The sequence below is a fragment of the Miniopterus natalensis genome, chromosome 16 (genome assembly GCF_054644295.1).
Source record: "Miniopterus natalensis isolate mMinNat1 chromosome 16, mMinNat1.hap1, whole genome shotgun sequence".
Lineage (NCBI taxonomy): Eukaryota > Metazoa > Chordata > Mammalia > Chiroptera > Miniopteridae > Miniopterus > Miniopterus natalensis.
This window is the reverse complement of record NC_142096.1, coordinates 15,834,910-15,856,423: the sequence shown is the minus strand read 5'-3', so window position 1 is coordinate 15,856,423 and position 21,514 is coordinate 15,834,910. Positions and strand designations below refer to the sequence as shown.

Here is a 21,514-nt window from a genome sequence, read left to right as displayed (position 1 = left end):
CGGGCCAGTGATGTTGCGGACGGCCTGGGACCCCGGAGGAAGGAGGACGGCCCTGCTAGTGGGGAAACATGTCGAGTTTCTCCAGGGCGCCCCAGGTGAGCTCGGGCTGTTGCTTGAAGGGGTTCATTACACTGGCAGAAGGGGGGCAAGGGAGCCGAGTCCATGGGCCAGAAGGTACCTCTCGGAAGCAGACAAGACGGCGTGATCCTGGCCACTACTCGCTCTTCTCTTTGCGCTCGTTCCCTCCTCTTTCAATCGGCCCTTTTCACGTCTTTTGTTCCCGGCTCGAGTTTTAGGAGAGAAGGTCGGAGAGGTAAGATGGCTCACATAGGTCATTGTGGATCATTGTAAGAATTGGATTTTTACTGAGTAAAATGAGCACCTTTTGGAGGTTTCTGAGCCAAGGGGCAGCATGATCTCAGGTGTTAAGGTGAGCGCTCTGGCTGCTGAGTTGGAAATCGACTGTTAAGACTTGGGGAGTGGTGGCGGATAGAAGCAGAGACTCCCTGGAAAGTTTTTAATAAAGCATGATACACATTACTAATAGAAAAGCAGACAGGAAAATTTATCGTGTTAATCTTTGCAGAATAATGAGAAGAGACAACCTGCTTTTCAGAAGTAGAAAAAGAAAACAAAAAATGTTTAGTAATAGGGTCTTTTTTTTTCTTACATAATTATTGACATTAACCATAAAAGACGTGTGATGATGTATAATAATTATTTCTACTTTGATTAGAATTTTATTTGTTTCCTCTTCTGTTTTTTCAAGCAATGGGCTACTTTTGCTCGAGTTTGGTATCTCTTAGATGGGAAAATGCAGCCCCCTGGCAAACTTGCTGCTATGGCATCAATTAAACTTCAAGGATTGCATAAGCCTGTATATCATCAACTGAGTGAGTATCGTTTTGGGCCTGTCATTAATAACCACAATATATATGCCAGAAATTTTTTTTTTTTAATTGATTTCAGAGAGGGGAAGGGAAAAGGAGAGAGAGAGAGAAACATCAATAAGAGAGAATCTTCAATCAGCTGCCTCCTGCACGCCCCCCGCTGGGGATTGAACCCACAACCCAGGCATGTGTCCTGACAGGGTATCCAGCCATGATCTCCTGGATCATAGGTCGATGCTTCACCGCTGAGCCACGCCAGCCAGCAGCAGTGACTTTCTTTAAAGTCACCATGAATGTTGAGTTAGTAAACACAAACCATTGCATCCAGGGGAAATACAAAGTTAGGTTTCTGTGAGCCTCTGGTCACAACATTTTCATCCATTGGTCAACACATAGCCTCTTTTTATGTGTGTTTCTGTTTAAAGACACCTTATTTAATGGATACATTGTTGATTCTTTAACATTGAACTCATGGCCAACAGCACTATAGCCTATGCCTGAACAGAATTTATCTAACACATATATTTTCCCTGTCAGGCACATCACAGCCTCTTGCACTTAGGAACACTAGACAGCATTCCAGCATCAGGCTTGGGAGATATTTTGAACAGTGAAGTCACTAATTAAAATCACCAAACTGCCAAAAAGCCTGGCATTAAATAGGCCATAAAACAACACTGATTAGAAAAAGAGAAGCAGAGCATCACCAGATTCTACCTCTGCTGGAAAGGTGTGCATTAAGTTCCCACTGCTCTTCTCATGTCCGTGAACATCGGGGAAAGCACTGCAAGTACTGATGTGGGGATTACAAATAAATTTGAAGAAGAGTAGGCTAATTTGCAGTATGGAATCTATGAATAGTGAGGGTCAACTGTATTTTGAAAGTAAAACAGTCATCAGCAGACTTATGCTGACTAATTATAAATCTCCTTACTTCGATAGTAATCTTTTGGGGGGGTGGTTCGCAAATCAGGAGAGTGCCATAATCATAGAACACCAATTCATAGGATTGTTTCATTCCTTAGGACTTTACATATTTCGTTTAACAGCCTCATTGATAAATGGGAAAACTAAAATTGGAAGAATGAAATGACTTTCTCACTGTCACTCAGCTATATTGTGGTAAAACTGGGACTAGACCCCAGGCACTTGTCTACTCATGTAGGAAATCGTTCCACTTCAGTATGGTGAATCTTAGCTACTTACACTGTTTTCCTCCTAATTTGCTTTTTCCTTAGCAGTGATATCAACAAGATAATAAACAAGATATCCTAGGTTGTCTTTGTAGAAATGCAAATGATGCAGAATTGGGGGAAAAGTGGAATTAGTGGTAGTTACCTAATTTCCGTCTTAAGGTATAGCACTTACCTGTCCACTGAAAGTTCTGCTTTCTTACAAGCACTCATTGCAAAAGTGTCCCTTAAGCACTGATGAATAAACATTCTGCTAGAACACCAGAACTTTCCTGGCTGCCTGTTAGGCCATCCCTTCCTAGGACTAGAGAATCAATTTCCTATGAAATTAGAAATATTCATTTTAAAGGCTGAATTGTATTTTTGTTTCACACTAAATTTAATATATAATTTATATCAGCAAAACTTGTCCTGTCCACAAGATGTCACTAAAATCAAATCTTAAAGAAAACAGTTTTCAGTTTACAAATGTGCTGTGTATTTAGTTTATTTCTAACATTTATTGGCTTAACCAGTATTTATTAAGCATGTATTATTTGCTCATAATCACTGCAAACATGTTTATTTGAAAACTGACATTCAATTGTCCAGAAAAATAGTATTACAGATGATGGTCATATATCCAGGAGTGGCTGTAAAAGTTAACCAATAATGTGTCTGAGCATAACATATATGATATTTGAACTGCTCCAGTGGACTTCGTGAAGTGTTGTGGAAAACCAACTTTCCATTTATAAGGTTATTTTTTAAGAAAAATGTGGTCTGGGTCAAGATGAAAATTAATGTGGAAGTAGGAAGAGAATTCCTTCCTCCTAATAAGAGCTGTCCTCCTGAGTTTGGGACTTGGGAGCTTTTTGAACATGATTCTTTTTCACTGATAAATGAAAAGAAAGGGTACATGGTGATTTTTGAGTTATGACTTACTCTTCATGGGGACTCCCCACTTCACTGCCCACAAATTAACTAGTTGAGGAGGACTATGTAAGCATCTTTTAAGGACTTGTTAGGAAAAAACATTTATGATGCTCTTCTTAAAGTAACCCAGTTTGCCCATTTTTCTCTTACTATCGGTTGTGTCAATCGATTTCAAATGTAAATTATTGCATTATTTTAATTTTGCTGTCTGATTTTGCAAGTAAATTCAGCTTCAGTGGAAAGTTAAAGCTTCCATTTTTCCTCTAAATAGGTGTCATGGAAAGAGCTTGAATGGGGTTTAAGTAACTCGGTATGTGAGCTTTTGGCAAATTAGTTAATCTTAATGGGCATTAACTTCAACTGTAAATGTCTAGCTGAAAGCTAAGGTGGCTCAGCATTCTTTAAAACTATATAGATATCTTGTCACCCTCTTTTTATTTGTTATTTTGGTTCATTTGCCCCCAACTGCCTTATTAAACCACCATGTGTCACTTTTAGGAACTCTAGTCGCTTAATTCGTCAAATACTGTCAAACTATCCTTTTCAACACACTAACAGCAAGCTTCCCAGGTTTTGCCTTCCCTCTGGATTCCTTCCCTCTAGTGGAGAAAACTCACCTGCTTTATCTTTCTGTTACCCTGGTTCTGTATAGACTCTGAACAGCTCTCAAAAAATTCTGTCATTCAAATTCTAAGCTCTGTATAGAAACACGTAATGTAATTTTTAGTTTTCATGTACTGTTTGTTTATACTTTTTTCTGGTGGTTTTCTTAAATCAATAAACTTCTAGAATCTTTCAAAGTTTATTTATTTTTTCTATTAGTAGAATAAGCATTTAATAAATGTTTACGATGACTTGATCCTGCCACATATAGTAACTCATGTGAAAACTTACATTTACTTTTGTGGGGGTTTTTTTTGTTTTTTTTTAGATGAACAGCTGAACTTAGGGGTACTTTGCACTGGAAAATTAATCCAATACATATATTTTAATTTTCAGGTCATCCTGTCCTGTCTAATATGCATGTTGTCATAGTAGAGAGTGACATTTTAAATATAACTAGTTAAATATGGTTGGAAAAAACATTGGGTTAGTAGTTAAGCATAAGATCATAGTATTCTTTTCTCTAAAATTGAGAAGAGTAAATTGTGATGTTTTACATTTGTTTTCAATTTACCTATTGGCAAAACATATATATATTTTTTTATAACTAGATGCATATTGTTTTCATTTTCTCTTCTGTTTTTAAGAGAAAATTTAAACTAGATATTTAAAAACGCTTAATGTGATCACCTTTGGTGAAGTGTGCTTATTAATAGGAGGCTATGCTAGAAATAGCAGTAGTTTGCCCTTAAAGTTGTATTGTTGTTATTGGCATTTTTATCAAATTCTCTTTTACCCCCCAGTGTCAAGATTTTTCAAATGGCTCGCCAACTCCTTCTATACTTAATATGATATAAAGCAGTAACAGAAACCTGTTCAAGGATTTTGGTGTTGCACTCTGACTTGCTTTATATTTTTAATGTGTTGTTAGACTTTGATAACCTTTATAAATAACCAAGGTCACTTTTTCTTAAAGTCACAATGTTTCACATAAAATCTTTTTTCTTTCTTTTCTCTTTTTCAATCTAGGTGACTGCGGTGATCATGTTGTCATAATGAACACGAGGCACATTGCATTTTCTGGAAACAAATGGGAACAAAAAGTATATTCTTCACATACTGGGTAAGAGGATGCTATTGTCTCGGGAGATAGGCAGTTGAAATGTATTACTTTAATAACACCATTGATCTTATTTAAAAGAAAATTATATTTTCAAAATTTGGCATTTAAGAAAACACTAATTTTACTCATGCTGCACATATAATTTACTCAATTAAAAAAATACAACCCTGGACCAAATCTTAGTTATTAACTGACAGAATTTGTTTTTCCTGGAAACTTATCGCATAAACCTTTCTGATCAAGATTATTCTCATTTTTTAGCCCATCTTCTCACTTCTTTCTTTCTCTTCCTATAATTGGTCTGCTGTTTCCAGAACCATCTTGAACATCTGAAAGTACTTGAGATGTTTCAGTGGTGAGCAAAATCTCAAGTTTGGAAGATAACTAAAGGAGATTTTAACCTTTCAAGTTACAGATCTCTCGACCTGTGTTTGAATAATACCAATCTCATAGCTCATGAGGCAGCCCATTCATTCCACCTTTGAAGTGGTCTAAGTTTTAGTAAGCTCTTTATGCTCTTTAGTCATAGTCGTTTTCTCTCTAGCTTTCACATTGGTCTTACTTCTCTTTGGGACAGTGTAAAATAATTATATCTCTTCTACATAACATTCTTCAGATAATTTTGAGACCATGATCCAAAGGTACCCACTGGTTTGTCTTTTCTCTGGGCTCTAAGCATCTGTGGTTCCTTCAAGGTCCTTCAGACATCCCGACCTTGTCTTGGTCACTCTTTTTTAGATAGAATCATTGCTTTTTCTTTCTCTGTTTCTCTTGACTCTTGACTTACACTTTGGACATACTATTTTTATTATGCTCCTAATGTTTTATTACAATGATATATTCAGCATTTATCTTCCTAGTTGTAAAAGTTTTAATGCATGCTAACATTAGAAAATACAGAGAAGTTTAAAGAAGGAACTAAAAATCATCTTCCTTTGATTCAACATTTTAATATAAAGTTTATATCCTTTTTTACTTAATATAAGTGTTATTTTCAGTCACTGTGTAATGGTGCACAATGATTTACCCTACTTAATCATTGCTCTATTTTTGAAATTAAAATTTTGACTTTTATAAAGAGCTGAAAAGCCATCTGAGTATTGCATTACTCAAGTTGTTCCCCTACTCAGAATTTTACAGTAGCTTTCCAAATTTTTCAATATAAAGTCCAAACTCCTAAAATGTAATTCAAATGGTATTATGCTTTAGAATTCACTATTCTACTGTTAAAAATAGATAATCTTTAGTGTAGAAGGTGTAAAGTATTTTTTCCACGGAGAGAAAGAATACAGGAATAGAGGTCTAGACAGGTATTTCTTTTTTCTGAATCTAAAATTCCATTGTGAAATAAATGAAAGAATTTCAGTTTAAAAATTATCTTTCTCAGCAAACTTTTAAATATGCTTTCTTAAATTTTGTTCCTAAAGATGCTTCTTTAAGTCATCTTAAAATGTTTTTAACTCTTGTTGAAAAGAAACTTATGAAAGGAAACACATTTAGGTAATCTTAAACTTTTCTTGCAGAGCTCACTGATTCTACTTTTGTTTTTCCTTCCCTGAAAATCATTATGGCTTTATACTAATTTATCCAATGTAATAAAAGCTTACATTTGAATATTGTATTTGTTTTAAATTTTCTTAAGCCCTTTCACAAACATTTTCTCATAAAAATCTTGAGAGGTAGATGAGGCAGGTGTCACTTTTCTTATATGAGTAAACTCATATAAAGAGGTAAAATGAGTTGCCTAATACTATGCTGGTAGCCACTAGCAAGACTAGATTCCAGACCTTAAACTGGGGTATCTAAGTTACTAAGCTGCCTCCAATATTATCCCAAATAAACATATATTTTTCAATCTCCAATTTATACATTTTATATATAATTTTGATCTGAACACAATGAAATATTTTATTACTGAGGGCCCACATGTAACTCTTAGTTAATAGGAAACAGGATTATGACCTGTTTAGAGTTTGAACTTAACTTCAGAACTAGATGGTCTACCATGGTTTTTCCCAGACTTAACCATTAGCTTATATAGACATTTAGTCTGATTTGGCAGAGAATGTGAAACCTTTTGCTCATTGCTTTTTCTTTCTTAATTCAAACAGTGATAAACTGCCCCAAAATGAATAAGCGAGTGAGTGAATGAGTGAGGGAGTAAGGGAGCTAATGAGTGAATGATGAATAACTAAATTCCAATAGAAATATAAGTAGTTATGCCAAGAAGTTTTCCAAGATGTGAGAACTTTTTGTGAAATAATGATAGTTCACCACATAAAAGAATAGTATTTCAGATAGCATAGGCTATACTACTTAATTTTTAACACATTAGTGAATAGCATAATCTTCAAAAACAAGTATAATTTTTAATAAAAATAGTTTTTATATTATAAACGAGTACTCAAGAATACTATTCCATAGCCTCCTCCCCGCTTTAATGCCTTTGCTTCTTTTAATAGTTACCCAGGTGGCTTCAGACAAGTAACAGCTGCTCAACTTCACCTGAGGGATCCAGTGGCAGTAAGTCTGTTGTATTTTTTATTATTTTTCATCTCTGGAAAGACTGGTTCAGGCACTGCTTTTTCCTAAAATGGTGAACAAAAATATCTATCGTGAGGACACAACCATTTGTTTGGTGTAGTACTCCCTAAAATTTTCCTGGAGGGCAGGGGGCGGGGCATATTTTCTATTTTACTATAATAAGGCCTGACATAACATTTAGAAGTTCTGTGCTTTACTATTTATTTTTACTTTTTACCATTCATATCTGTTTTACAAAAACGTACTCAGAGATTGCTTCTTAAGAAATATTTAATGTCTATTTCATAACTTATGTGTTGTTAGACTATTACAGGTCAAAGAAAGTATCCTAGTTTGTTAATATGGATTGCATTTAATGGTATTAAAAAGTTGTAAGGGCTGCTGATAATGTTACAACCATAATGTTGTACCATAGCTGTTACAACAAATTATAGTTTTAATAGTAAAATGTTTTTAAAATTAAAGTTTATATATTATTCAGGCATGCTCACTGTACACTAGGAGGCAGTATAGTCCAACTTTTTGATGTTAAGAACTTAGCATTGGGTAACATTGTAGTAATTGTTTCAAATTTTTTTATAAATAAAGAATGAAGTGTATTACAAAATGTTTGATGGAGGCTTGGAAACTACTTCAGAGTTAAATCCATTTGAATTAATACCTCATTAAAAGATCTTAATTTTTAAAAAAATCTTAATTTTGATTCTGTGGTTTGAAAAAGAATGGCACGTTAAGGAAGAGGTCTGTGATTTTACTTCCACTATGTGTTCACTGGAGCAGGGAGTTTCTGCCAGCAGACAATTTGTAAGTCAGTACTTGGTGTATGTGGCTTGTAAGAGAATGTGTCTCATAGTGCATTCTTCTGATTATTAGTATAGCCTTGGAATAGTATTTGTAAAATACATAATTAATACATTTTAATAGGTTATTAAATATTTCAAAGTATTTAAAATTATAGATTATTGATTCTAAACTCAAATAAATAGATTGATTCAGCCCTTCCCTCCTATCCTTTATCCCTGTGATATATTTTAGTTTCTTTAAGAGCCTTTGCGTCCTTACGTTTTCCTTCTAACAGGGCTCCTTTCTTATGTTTCTCCGCCTCCTATAGTTAGTAAAGCTGTTCTCCCTTATCAGCTTGGAACCTTTTCACATTTTCTAGATTTTCTTAATTAGACTGTAATGTTTGCATTTTTTAATAGGGCATATTTTTAAAATACCAACTTGTTAATTCAAGTAAGTACAACTAAATTGTTTCAGAACATGGGAATCAAATGCCATGTAATCCTACGAATAGAATAAAATTACTAAAGGGATAATTTTCCTAGGAAAAGTTGCTGAATAGTCCTAACATTGTCAATTTCTACAGAAGACTTCTTTAAACATTAAACATTTTAAAAGCTAATTCCTAGAGCAGTGCTGTCCAGTAGCACTCTCTGCCTTGACAGAAATGTTCTGTGTCTGCACTGTCAAATGTAGTCACCACTAGCAACGTGTGGCACCTGGCCACTCGGAAAGTGGCTGTGTGACTGAGGAACCAAATTTTCTATGGCTTTTAATTTTAACAGTGTAAGTCTATATTTAAGTAAAGTCTCCAGAACATAGAGTATTGATAGCACTAACCTAGGAAATAGATGAATATACATGAGATGTCATTAGCTTTTATGTGTAGAAAGGTTTTGATGAGAAAATAAAAGGAATAGGAAATCCTTTTGTAGTAAAACCCTGTTCTAACATGTACTCTTTTAGGGCATTTAGCTTTAATACATGTGAAATTATATCCTTGAAATGTGAGTGCAGGTTACGAAAATCTGTACAACACTCCAGATGTCTCTATTAGCAGTTTTACCAAGAGCTCACCGTGTATTTGTGTACACTGTGTGCCGTGGGGTCCCCCAGGAGACTGTGGAGCACAGGGTGACCCTGTGTGGCCTTCTCTTGACAAAACATATATAAAATCACATTCAACAATGAGGGTAACCTTCAAAGGGGAAAGGTTAGTTTGCCATATTGGTAATGGGTTTGGTAGAGGAAAGGGACCTTTTGTCTTCTTGGTGAGTTACGAAGGGAAACACATGGTAAGTGTGATTGCGCATACCCTGTGTCTGTCCTGGGCGTCGGCTGCCGGGTTTGAATTCGAGCTGGACACCTACTCTACACATGGAATTGGGAGCCTTCTGTCATCTCACTGTGTCTGTTTCCTCCTCTGGGAAACAAGATGACAAATGTAATGAACGCACTGACTGCGGTGCACAGCAGGCTCCATGAGCAGTAACCACCCTGTGTGGACCTGCGACCTCTCGAGTCTGCCTCGTAGCTGTGTCATCGGCCTTGGGCTCTGAGCTGGGAGCCGCCTGCCCTCCCACTTGGCAGCAGCAGGCCGAAGGCCTCCCTGGCTCTGCTCTGGTCACTGCGCGGTAGACTGCTTGAGCCCAGGTGTTTGTGAAAGCTCAGCGTTTCTTCTTAGTCCAACTAAAGTCAGCACATACTCAGGGTATTTTTAATTCCCTCCTCTTGTCCTTTTTCCTAATTAAAAATAAATTGAACAAATAGAGGCCTAAAGAAAACAGGAAGGCGTAAAATGATAAGGTTCCTTCTCATTGCTGCCACTTACCTACCCAGGTCCCCGCTTGTTTCCTTCCATAGTTCTGCTGTCTTAGCCCACTGGTTTTCATCACTGTCTCTAATTATATCTGCTTTCTTGATATCACATCATATTTTCATTTTATTGAGTCCTGCATATGTGTTTTCCAGATTGTCAAACTAGCTATCTATGGCATGCTCCCCAAAAACCTCCACAGGAGGACCATGATGCAGAGGTTGCATCTTTTCCCAGATGAGGTAAGTCGGTCATTGGTAATGATGCTTTTCCTCAGTTTGCAATTAAATACTTTCTCTTCTTTTAAAATAATTGCTGTACTTATTTTCAATAATTTCATGCCAACCTCTGAAATATTTTCTGTATTTCATAGTGACCTCACTATAATAACAGTTGTTCTTGTTTTAAATTATAAAGTGAGCTATCATTGGACTAAAGATTGAAAGTCTATAACTTCTGTTTTTTTATTTTGATAACTGTTTTTTTTTTTTTTAACAAGGAACTGTGGTCAGAGCTCCTGTTGAGGGTACTCATTGATTTCATGAACTCTAAAAAACTGCATTTAATTTACATTGTATTTGACCAGTAGTAAAAATTCTATGCATCATGGATTAATAACGTAGGTTTGGTTGCTAATTAGGTCCCATGATTTAACTTTAGGATGCGTGTCCCTACTCAAAAGTATTCCTTTAAATGAAAAAAAGTATAAACATTTTTATTTATTACTGTTATAACATTTTAAGTATCTAGCTTTTTTCTTTAGTCCATATAATGTAATGCTAGGGGTTCTGTAATAAAATAGTTGATTCCAGACTCTGGAATTAGGCTGTCTGGATTAGAATCCATGCCCCACAATTTACTGACTTTATGGCCATGGCCTAGTGACTTATTACCTTTGTTTTCTCATCTGTGGAATGGGTGTAGAAATAGTACCTACTTTATAAGACTGTTGTAAAGGTTAAGTGAGATAACATTTATAAAGCATTTGGATTAGGGCCTGGCACAGTAAGTGCTAGTTGCTTTCATTACCACTGTCATGATCATTGCCCTTATGGTCCCTACCAGAGGAATAATGTAGAAATTAATTCCAAAATATCAAGTCATATCAGCTATTCAAGCCACTGTGTGCTCTGTTGTTAGCATAAAAAACACAAATTATTCATGCTTTTATCAAAATGGTTAATTTATTACCTTTGCTTTGTACGAATGAGTAAAATAATTTTCCACTACTCACTTTACCTGGAGGCACCAAGTACAAGAGCAGTGTTATCATCGAAATACAAATGGCCTTCATGAAATCACAAGAATTTAATAACCCCTCTTTCTGATTATACTGTCACATTCTATATAAACTATAATTCCTAAAAGACACAAAAGTATTATTTATCCCAGTTTTAAGGTAGTCAGGTTTGAGTGGAGATGTTTTAAGTATTCATGTCAGTTTAGTGGAACAGTAAGTTACTTAAATAATTTCAGACTATAAAATAAATCAGCCCATTTTCCCAAGAATGGATTGTTAAGTATTCAAAAACTTGACAACACTTGTTCTTGTCAAGGCTGTTGTGAAACAGGCACAGGTATTGCTGGTGGAAGCACAAAATGGTGCAGCTCACAAGGAATCTGGTAACTAGGTAACATTTCATAAAATACATAAGGAGATTCCTACTTGATCCCGCAATCTCATTGATAGCAATTCAGTCTGAACATATACGAGGTTATTGTTTTTACATTATTTATTATAGTAAAAGAGAAATAAATAAATGCTTATTCATAGAAAATTGGATTAACTGTGATACCCATTCAGTTGAGTACTGTATAGCTGTAAAAATAGAAGGACAAATATTGTTGTGACTTGATAAGTAATTTTTTTCCTAGGATATGCTGGTAAATGAAAAAAAGCAAGGTGACAGAGAATGTGGATAGCATACCACCTTTTGTATGCATATGTTCATATGTCTGTTTACACACTTATATACTGTATCTGCTTTTTATGGAAAGAAATAGAGGAAAAATAAATGAGAAAATGAAGTTGGCCTCCGGCTAGTGAATGGGCACAAAGAGATGAAAGGAACAGGGAAGAGAAGGAGATTGGGAGGTTGGGGGGGGGGGGGGGGCTTTTAGACTATTTTTTTACTTTTAACTTCTTTAAGATTTTATATATTCATAAAGCGACAGCATGAACAGAAGTTAGCACAGCAGTGCCCAGATCTTGTTTTCTAATGCTGTTCCCTGTTAAAAGGAACCTGGTTCTCCTTAGAAAAATGGTTGATTCTGGGTCTGATGCAGGAAAACAACAGTTATTACAGAGTATACTCATGCAATAGTAAAATAGTAAGTAACAGAAAGTAAGGCAGTGCTCTAACACCAACAGAGAAACATCAAAAGAACATAGGAGGCAGCTTGAATTGGTGCCCACTGACTATGTATGGGACGGTGTTGGCCTTAAAATGAATGGTAGTGATTATGGACTGTGTTGAACAGAAAGCAAACATCTGTGAGCCCATGATGATACTCTAAAAGTTTTTTTAACTTGTTATAATTTGTCTTCTTTCTGGAAAAGGAAAAGCTCTTCTCTAGAGAAGAATGCCATCTAAAAAATGTAGGGATAATACTGAATTTAAAAAGCAACCATCAGCATATTCTCTAGCCATCAGGTAAAAGTTTATTGTAGAACAGGATATTTACAGTTTCAAAACGTCATGCCACAGAGTACTTACTACTTGAAGGGGGAAAGATACTTTTACATTAAAGATATCTGGTAGACAGACACCAGCCACAAACAAGAGGTCAGATGTACCATCAATATGGGACAAACTGACATCATGTTTTTTCTGGAGTGTGGATTGCAAGGTTGTAGCACCAGAAGCAGTAGACCCAGTATATGCATTCATCAGACAAAAAATCATGAGAATGAGAAGGCAGTACCTTTTTGCAGTTGAAAGGAGGGGAAAAAAATTCAACTCTACATATATATTAAATACATACATATATATTAAAATATAATAGAACTTAGTGACTTAATAGTTTTCAGAATTGAAGATGTCTAATTTATCATGAGAAATGTGTTTGTCAAGATTAAAATATAAAGTGTATTACTGTATGGAGATTTCTTATACCATTGCTCTAATGTACTTTTCAGGATTTTTCCAAAGTTTTTTGTTGGTTTTTTTTTCCATTTTATAAATACTGCTTTTGCTTACTATTTTTAAATACTAAGTATTAGTAGTTTATTACTAAGAAATATGTTTTAAGAAAACTAATTGTAAATTTTTATTTAATCCAGGATATACCAGAAGATATTCTTAAGAATTTAGTAGAAGAGCTTCCACAACCACGAAAAGTACCCAAACGTCTAGATGAATACACACAAGAAGAAATAGAGGCTTTCCCAAGAGTGTGGCCTCCGTAAGTCTTTCTCTTTCCCGTCTTTGTTTTTAGTTTTTTTGTGTGTGTTTTTTAATTACTTTTTAAAATATGTTGTTATTGATTTAAGAGAGAGGTAGGGAGAGGGAGAGAGAGAGAAACATCAATGATGAGAGAATCATCAACCAGCTTCCTCCTGCACGCCCCCTACTGGGGATCTAGCCCAAGACCCAGGCATGTGCCCTGACAGGGAATTGAATCATGACCTTCAGGTTCATGGCTCAGCATTCAACCACTGACCCACACTGGCCAGCTAGGGGTTTTCTGTTGTTTTTCTTTTAAAGCTGAGTTTAGTATCCCCTTTTTCCTTAAATGATAAGGCCCTTGAGGTGAAAAGAGTGAAATTTTTTACTTCCTTGGATACTCTTTGTAGCTTCTACCTGCAAATAAACTCTAGATGTAGATAGTTGAACCAAAAGTCTCTGCGTCTTAAGACCTTGCTAGGTAAGTGCAAGGGTGTTCATAGGTGCCTATAATTGTCAGATATTTTGTTTGGGGTGACATTACTTAGATTAATTGTAGCCTCTTGGAATGATAAATGAAGTCATTACTTAAAACAAAGTGATTTTCCGTTTTCCAGATTGCTTCACTAAGCCGAGACTATTATCTAATGAAAAGTCATTAATTCTGGATATTTCTAGATTGTCTTGATGGAAATTGAAAAACAGAACACTTTTTCCTCTCCTCTGTACAGTTCCCTCTGCCTCAGGTCTGGAAAGCTGCTCAGGTTTGACATATTGTCTCATCTAATTGTTCCCAGGTTTCTTTGCCTGGCCTGCCACCGCTCCATGACCTGGCTCCTCCCTATCTCTTCAGCATAAATTCTTCCCACTCCACTGTACTGTTCAAGCAGTAGCCGACTGTTTGAGATGGGCAGTCTTTTTACCCAGTTTAACTCTTCCGTGCCCTTCTTCTGCTGTTCCTTCTGCATGAAATTAGTCCTTCACCTTACTGTCTGGGATAGCGCTCTCCGATGTTTTAGACGTTAGTTCAGATGTCATCTCCTTTAAGAACCTCGCCTGAATATCAGGAGCAGACTGAGGGCCCAGCCGTCCTCTGCCTCGCGCCTGCTGTGTAACTGGCGTTACCACTTTTAGCTCTTCAAGAGCAAGGCTTGCGTGTTGTTCACTGTTGCACCCCCAGCACATAGCCCAGTACTTCATGTTCCAGAGCCTCAAATGCTTACAGAACGTGCAGTTTCCAGAGAACCACACATCCTCATTGCTTGACCTACAAAAGACAGCTAGTCTTCAAATAGATACCACCCGCCCTCTGTACTAGAGACCAGATGATCTTTTAGTTCAGGACTATCTAATAGAGCTTTCCACAGTGATGAAAAGGCTCTGTATCAGAGCTGTTTAACGTAGTAGCTCTTGGCCACATGTGTCTCTTGAGTACTTACCCTGAGCTCATATGACTGAGGAACTGAATATTTAATTATGTACAATTTTAATTAATTTAAATTTCAGTAGCCTCATGTGGCTAGTGACTACCTTAATGGACTACGCCATTTTAGCTGTTCGCAGTATTATAAAGTTGTAGTATTAAATATTACGTACATTAGAATTAGAATTAAAATATTTGAGGTACCATGCAATACAATCCATTGAAAGTGGGATTTCTCGTTATTGGTACATTTGCTTTCATAAGAAAAAAAATTTTTCCTCCATTTGGAGAAGGAACTTGCTTAAAATATGCTTTTGTTCCACCCCAAATAGCTAAGCCAAGAATATAATCTTTCTTTCGAATGTAGTAACTGGAATTTATCCAAGATAGATCTAATGGTGAATCTGCAGAGACTTGACTCAAACAGATGTACCTGGATTGCACCATAAATAAATGGACACAAAAATAGCTTGCTTTGGTTTGTGTTTCCCTAGCAATAAAACTTGAAATACGTCTATAATATAAAAATGTACATTTTGTAATTGGAATCATTAGCTTTTGGTCAAATATTAGTTTTTCTATTAGAGACAAAAAGCTTTTGAGCAACAATAACAACTGTCAAACTAAACTTTGAACCCAGTTGACTATTGACAAAATTGCTTTAATCTTAATTAAAAGTTACTATTGTTGGAATTTCATTTAAATTACTTTAAACTACTTATAAAAGTTGTATTCTCTCAGGCCTAACTTCAGCATACATGAGATTTTTTTTTTATGCTAGTTGTTTAGTCATTTTCAAAACAGTGGTAGACAAGAAGGAAAATGATTATTATAACTAAAAGCCATTTTCTCATATGAGCAGTATTGCCTTTATACCTCACTCTTTTATCTTTATTGTTGAAAGTATTACAGATTTCCCTTTTCCCCCCCAATGACCTCTTCTACCCAGCACCCCACCCCCACCCCCCACCCCAGGCCTTCACACTATTGCCTGTGTCCATGGGTTATGCATGTATGCGTATAAGTTCTTTGGTTAATCTCTTCCCACCCACCCCCGCCTTCCCTCTGAGATTAGTGGATACACATGGTATATTAGTACTTTGTACATCTCATGAATGTACTACTAATTGTGTTATCGTATGTTTTGAAGTTATATTAATGGTGCAAAGTAGATGTGTGTTTTCCATGTGTAAGTGGTGATTGTAGAGTGCACATTTAGAGCTCATTTCTCAAAGAAAAAACAATAGCACTATCCTTTTTTCACAGTTCAGTTGCCTGAGATTATAGCTTTCAAATGGTTAGCTTACTTTATTACTATCAATAATTATTTCCATAATCATTGCGGTTTTGCCAACACATTACAAAACCACAATAATCATGGAAATTGTAATGCTGATACTGTAATGGAACTTTTTCATTATGTAGGTTAAAAATAAAACTTGGATCATTTTAAGATCTTTGTTTTCATTTTTTTAAATTCTGTAGGAGAACTTTTCTTAGGAAAAACTAGGTATGTGGAAATGTTCTACTGGAATTGCTTCACATTATCCACACTGATAAAAAAACACAAAAAAGAAATGGATTTTTATTTCTCACCCATTAAATCAGTAATGCTTTATTTTAAGCAAAACCCCCATGTTTTTGGAGAAACTAAATGTGGAAAGTTTCAGCATCAATAAATGTTTGGAAACAGATGTTTATTATGAAAACCCTTGTTCCTAGTGTTTCATTCTCTTTTCAGAATGTGCTATTAGAAGTTGCCCACAAGGGGGAGGAGGGGCGAGGACACCGCAATGGGCCTGGAGTTCCCTTCCCTGGAAGCAGGATTAGGGGTAGGGTGTTTAGTAGGTAATCCTGGCAGCTCTGTGGAAAGAAAAGAGGGCTCCAGATGCGGGAATGTTAGCCCTGGAAAGGGGACGTTGTGAGCATCCTGTCCAGTCTGTAGCTCTAGGAGACACCAAGGATGTAAGCATAGCACTGCCCTCTGATACAAAAGCTATTAATCCTAAAAATTTACAGATTTCCAGTTTTTGTTAAATTCATACCCAGGGGAAAAAAAAACACTATTTTTACCTCTGCCTTTATAAAATGTGCTCCAGATCAGAGACTCAATTACAGACAGTGAAGAAGGATTTTTACTTTTTCAAAACCCATGAGGAGCCAGGATCTAGACATCTTCGAGATTTTCCATAATTTCATCCTAGTCTAGTCATGGAGCATTTTCCTACAAGATTTAACTTAATTTGCTGCTCTTCAGAGTCAGAAGCTATTAGCTGGACCTGGGGAGCAAGATTATATTCCAACTTTCCCTTTCATTCTAACCAGCTCAGCGCTGGCTCAAGCCATACACCTCAGTATTTCCAGTGCTGAATTTTGTTCCAATTAAGCATTCTAAATTGTCCTAAACTGTTCTTTTGGATATGAACAGATTAGAACTATTTGTTAAAATAAAAAGCAATCTCTCTTTAAATGACCAAAACCAAATAATTTATAGTCTGAGCCAACAGAATTTAGGACTTTAATGCAATAATTGAATGTAACAATTCCCGTTAGTTTTAATTGAAGAAACAATAATATGATTTAAACAAATTTAATAGTCTTATGAGTTTAGTGTATTTTTTTTAAGCACTGTTGAACTTTCTCTAATCAGGCTGGTTGTGCAGGGCCAGAAGAAATGAGTCTAAAGGCAGCATTACTCTGCCTCACTGTCACCTGGACAGCCTTTAGTTTAGGAACATGTGACATCACCAGATTTCCTGGAACAGTTGACTCTAAATAATCTCCTCTATACAATGGAAATGGCTTAAAACTCAATCAGACCGACCTCTTACTGTTTTTAAGATTACGCCACTATCCAAATTTTATTCTAGTCTTAAAACATTTTGTTGGAGTAAGCATTATACTGAGAACTATTATTTAGGGATGAAAAGACATAACAGAATAAAATATTTTTGCACTTAAGTTATACCCAATTTAATGGATTTACAACTGAAATTCTGATGCTTTTTTCCCTTAGAAAATAAATTATCTTAGTGGGGCAAATAATATTAAGTGTCTTTAATTAAACTGTATCATAAACTATGTGTTTTATGGCTTTATGTTTCATTTTATTCATAAACCAAATGGGTTTCCCACCATTTCACAATGAAACCTAAAATCTCCCAAGAGATTTTTCCTGAAGATATATTTTTTGTGGAAATACCCATTTTCCAGATAATATGTGTTTGGCCTCTATCATTTCCATGTTCTAATTTGTCTCTGCATTTTTGAGATGTACTTGTTTCATTTTAATGAGTTGCAGTATTTTGCAAATGTCTAGTCCCTTGGCCATGATATTGTGCATGCCCTCCCCCCCCCCAAGCAAATTAACCATTTGCACTTAACCATTATACTTTGTAAGGATTTGGCTTTAGTGTTTTGCACCAAAAATTTAGATATGACGTCTGTAGATATTTCTCGATGAACAGCTACTGTCACGTTAAATCGGAGAAATAATCTTCCTTCATCAGGCAAGTGAAAATGAAATATGATTCACGAAGACATAAATGTTGATGTTTGTCTTTCAGACCTGAAGACTACCGGCTGTAAAGGAGTGAAAATGCGGAAAGTCACAATGAGGTGATTCATGAGTTTCTCCTGACCTGCAGGGCCGAGGGAACCCCTCGCATGGGGCAGGAAGCTTGTTCTGGGCGCTGACAGTTTGTGGAGACAGATCAGGAAGGGATCTTCCTTCAACAGGAAGTTGCAATAAAATACAGTATTTTATAGAATTGCTTTATCATGTAATCGGATTTGAATGTCATCAGTGGCGATAAGAATAAAGTTCCTTATTTGGCTAACTATTCAGTTTTGCATTTATGAAAGAAACAGCCTTGGGTAGCACTGCAGTGAAAGTTGCCAACAAGTGCCCGTGCGAGCACATTTCCTCAAGCTCCCACCTCTCTTCCTGACAACTGGGAAGAGAGCCCGCCTTCACTTTTCCTTTCAGTGACTTATCTAACCTCCCATCCATCTAAATTCACCCCTTCCTCTCAGTGGGGTAAGGTTTGCCCTGAGGTCTTTACAAACTGCTATTAACGACCCTTTTCCCACCTAGCCTCTCGGTCTCCATGGCACCAAAATACCAAAGCAGTGCCTCCCTGCTCCCTAGAAACCGCACTGGCCTGCTCTGGTGCTGTTTGCAGACCGCGGCCGTGTCTCCATGCCCCTCCATACCTCCCTGGGCTCCTCACTTCCATGCTGGGCACTTACGTTGGGCTGCTGGAATAATCTAGCGAAATCTCATCTCTAGAAATTATGATGCTGAGCCACTATATTTGGCTACTTTTATGTTGGTTGGTTTTTTCTGCCTTCTCTGGCCCTAGCCAATCAAGGGGTAGATTTCAGACCACCTTTCCCGTTCATTCAGTAAACGTATTGAATGCCTGCTACATGCCAGGCACAGTGCTAGGCATTGGGAAAACAAATTACACACCTTCCCCAACACGTGCCCCAGCAAAGAGCGTGCAGGCTATTGCAGGGTGGAAGGGAGCTATATAGATAGACCTGTAGATACATGCACCTGGGTGTCGGAGGTGCTGATGTGATAATGTGTGACCTATGACGTATGTTACAGTAGCTGGCATTAAATATGAAGTGTTGCTAGTAACCATCTGCTCGTGTGCTAGACACAACTGCTTTACCTAAATTCACTTAATCCATACATCCACCCTGTAAGATAAATGCTGTCCTCCCCTTTTAAAAATCGGCACACTGAGGCAGCAATAACTGACTTAGGCAAGGTCGCAAAACTGATTTGAACCCAGGCTGATTGGTTCAAAAGCCTGTGGACTTAGCCACTGGCAGATGAGAAAAAGTATATTTATGTTTACATATCACATTCTGTAATAACGCAAGCATAACCTGGTACAGATCAACAGCTGCCATTCACAGTGACGAGCAGTCAGATTTAAATTGTTGGGCCAAAAAGCAGCTCCACCCCTAACGTCTGTTGTGGTCATGTTAGGTGTGAGCCAGTATGAAACAAGTCCCCAGCTCCAGGGCAGCAGCTTTAATCAGGAGGAATTTCTGTCCCGTGCATCCTTAAGCACCTGCAACGATGCCCGGTACATATTTCCTGGTTGAGAAAGGCTCATGGAAGAAAGTCCTTGTTTCCAATCAAACTGCAGGATTTGAAGAGGTGAGATCATAAGAATACAGCCCAGCCATAATATTAAATATTCCATCAGAATATTGAGACTTACCGCCGTCAACCTTGGTTGCTGTGGGTGAGGGCCTGCCTGGCCCTGCAGACCATGTGGACCTAAGCAGGCTGTGTACTGGCCAACTGAATGGCTTCTCCCTGAGGCTTTTGCACCAAATAAGCAGCCCATTTGCCGTTGCCTGAATGTTTAACAGCCTGACCTGCACCCGTCCTAAGAGACCACAACCACGAGTAGCCAAATAAAACGCCAGCTCTGGTGAATGGGACCTGGCCACCGGAGGGCAGAAGACAGCCTGGACCCACAGGATCATAGCTCCTGCTGAGGTAGAGGGAATGGAAGAAACAAGAGAAGTTTAAAACATAAAAATTCTTGCAGGAACCCTGATTGTTTCAAGAACCCTACGGGGAGCAGAAGCAAGCCGACGTATATATTCCGTTACTGTGTGTCTGTGTGAAAATCGGTGCATGTAAAGAAGGGGTGAAGTCACTAAAGGCAAAATGGTCTCTGTTCACAGTGCCCGTGCGCCTGGGTAGCAGGTCAGTGTGACAAGCGCCCTACTGGGTAACACAGGTCAGTGTGACAAGCGCCCTACTGGGTAACAGGTCAGTGTGACAAGCGCCCTACTGGGTAACACAGGTCAGTGTGACAAGCGCCCCACTGGGTAACAGGTCAGTGTGACAAGCGCCCTACTGGGTAACAGGTCAGTGTGACAAGCGCCCTACTGGGTAGCACAGGTCAGTGTGACAAGCGCCCTACTGGGTAACACAGGTCAGTGTGACAAGCGCCCTACTGGGTAATACAGGTCAGTGTGACAAGCGCCCTACTGGGTAACACAGGTCAGTGTGACAAGCGCCCTACTGGGTAACACAGGTCAGTGTGACAAGCGCCCTACTGGGTAACAGGTCAGTGTGACAAGCGCCCTACTGGGTAGCACAGGTCAGTGTGACAAGCACCCTACTGGGTAACAGGTCAGTGTGACAAGCGCCCTACTGGGTAGCACAGGTCAGTGTGACAAGCACCCTACTGGGTAACAGGTCAGTGTGACAAGCGCCCTACTGGGTAGCACAGGTCAGTGTGACAAGCGCCCTACTGGGTAACACAGGTCAGTGTGACAAGCGCCCTACTGGGTAGCAGGTCAGTGTGATAAGCGCCCCACTGGGTAACAGGTCAGTGTGACAAGTGCCCTACTGGGTAACAGGTCAGTGTGACAAGCGCCCCACTGGGTAGCAGGTCAGTGTGATAAGCGCCCCACTGGGTAGCAGGTCAGTGTGACAAGCGCCCCACTGGGTAACAGGTCAGTGTGACAAGCGCCCTACTGGGTAACAGGTCAATGTGACAAGCATCCTACTGGGTAACAGGTCAGTGTGACAAGTACCCAGCTGAGCATAGCGCCCGGTGGCAGAGCACGAAACACCCCATCTCCTCTCCCCGCCAGCGCACAGCCTGCTGCAGCTTCTCAGGAAAACCTGAGGACCTGTCCTGCCTACAAGCAGCAAAGGCCTCGAGGACTGCAAAGCTTCAAAATAAGAAAACGTGACATTGCCATGTCCAGTTGACCTCAAGGAATCACACCGATGAACACAGGCGACAACGCCGAGAACAAAAGCAGCAGAGCTTCACCACAGCTGCCCCGC

General features: G+C 38.0%; 1 protein-coding gene across 2 annotated transcripts; it reads left to right on the top strand.

Moving 5' to 3' along the window:
* The first annotated feature begins 23 nt into the window (after positions 1-23).
* On the top strand, positions 24-18,518 carry MRPL13 (mitochondrial ribosomal protein L13). Of its 2 annotated transcripts, none has more exons than XM_016207751.2 (7): positions 24-95; positions 770-893; positions 4,631-4,724; positions 7,187-7,247; positions 10,023-10,109; positions 13,151-13,272; positions 18,243-18,518. In XM_016207751.2, exons 1-7 carry the CDS (start codon positions 69-71, stop codon positions 18,262-18,264), a joined length of 537 nt encoding a protein of 178 aa, XP_016063237.2. In that variant the 5' UTR covers positions 24-68; the 3' UTR covers positions 18,265-18,518. The 2 variants fall into 2 exon arrangements, with proteins under 2 accessions (XP_016063237.2, XP_016063238.2); XM_016207752.2 differs by lacking the exon at positions 24-95 and adding an exon at positions 116-313.
* Positions 18,519-21,514: the final 2,996 nt, after the last annotated feature.

Coding starts and splice junctions, on each gene's coding strand:
- MRPL13 (XM_016207751.2), top strand. CDS start 69: ATGTCGAGTTTCTCCAGGGCGCCCCAG. Junction 7,248..10,022: donor ACCTGAGGGATCCAGTGGCA/GTAAGTCTGTTG, acceptor TGTGTTTTCCAG/ATTGTCAAACTAGCTATCTA. Junction 10,110..13,150: donor TGCATCTTTTCCCAGATGAG/GTAAGTCGGTCA, acceptor TATTTAATCCAG/GATATACCAGAAGATATTCT.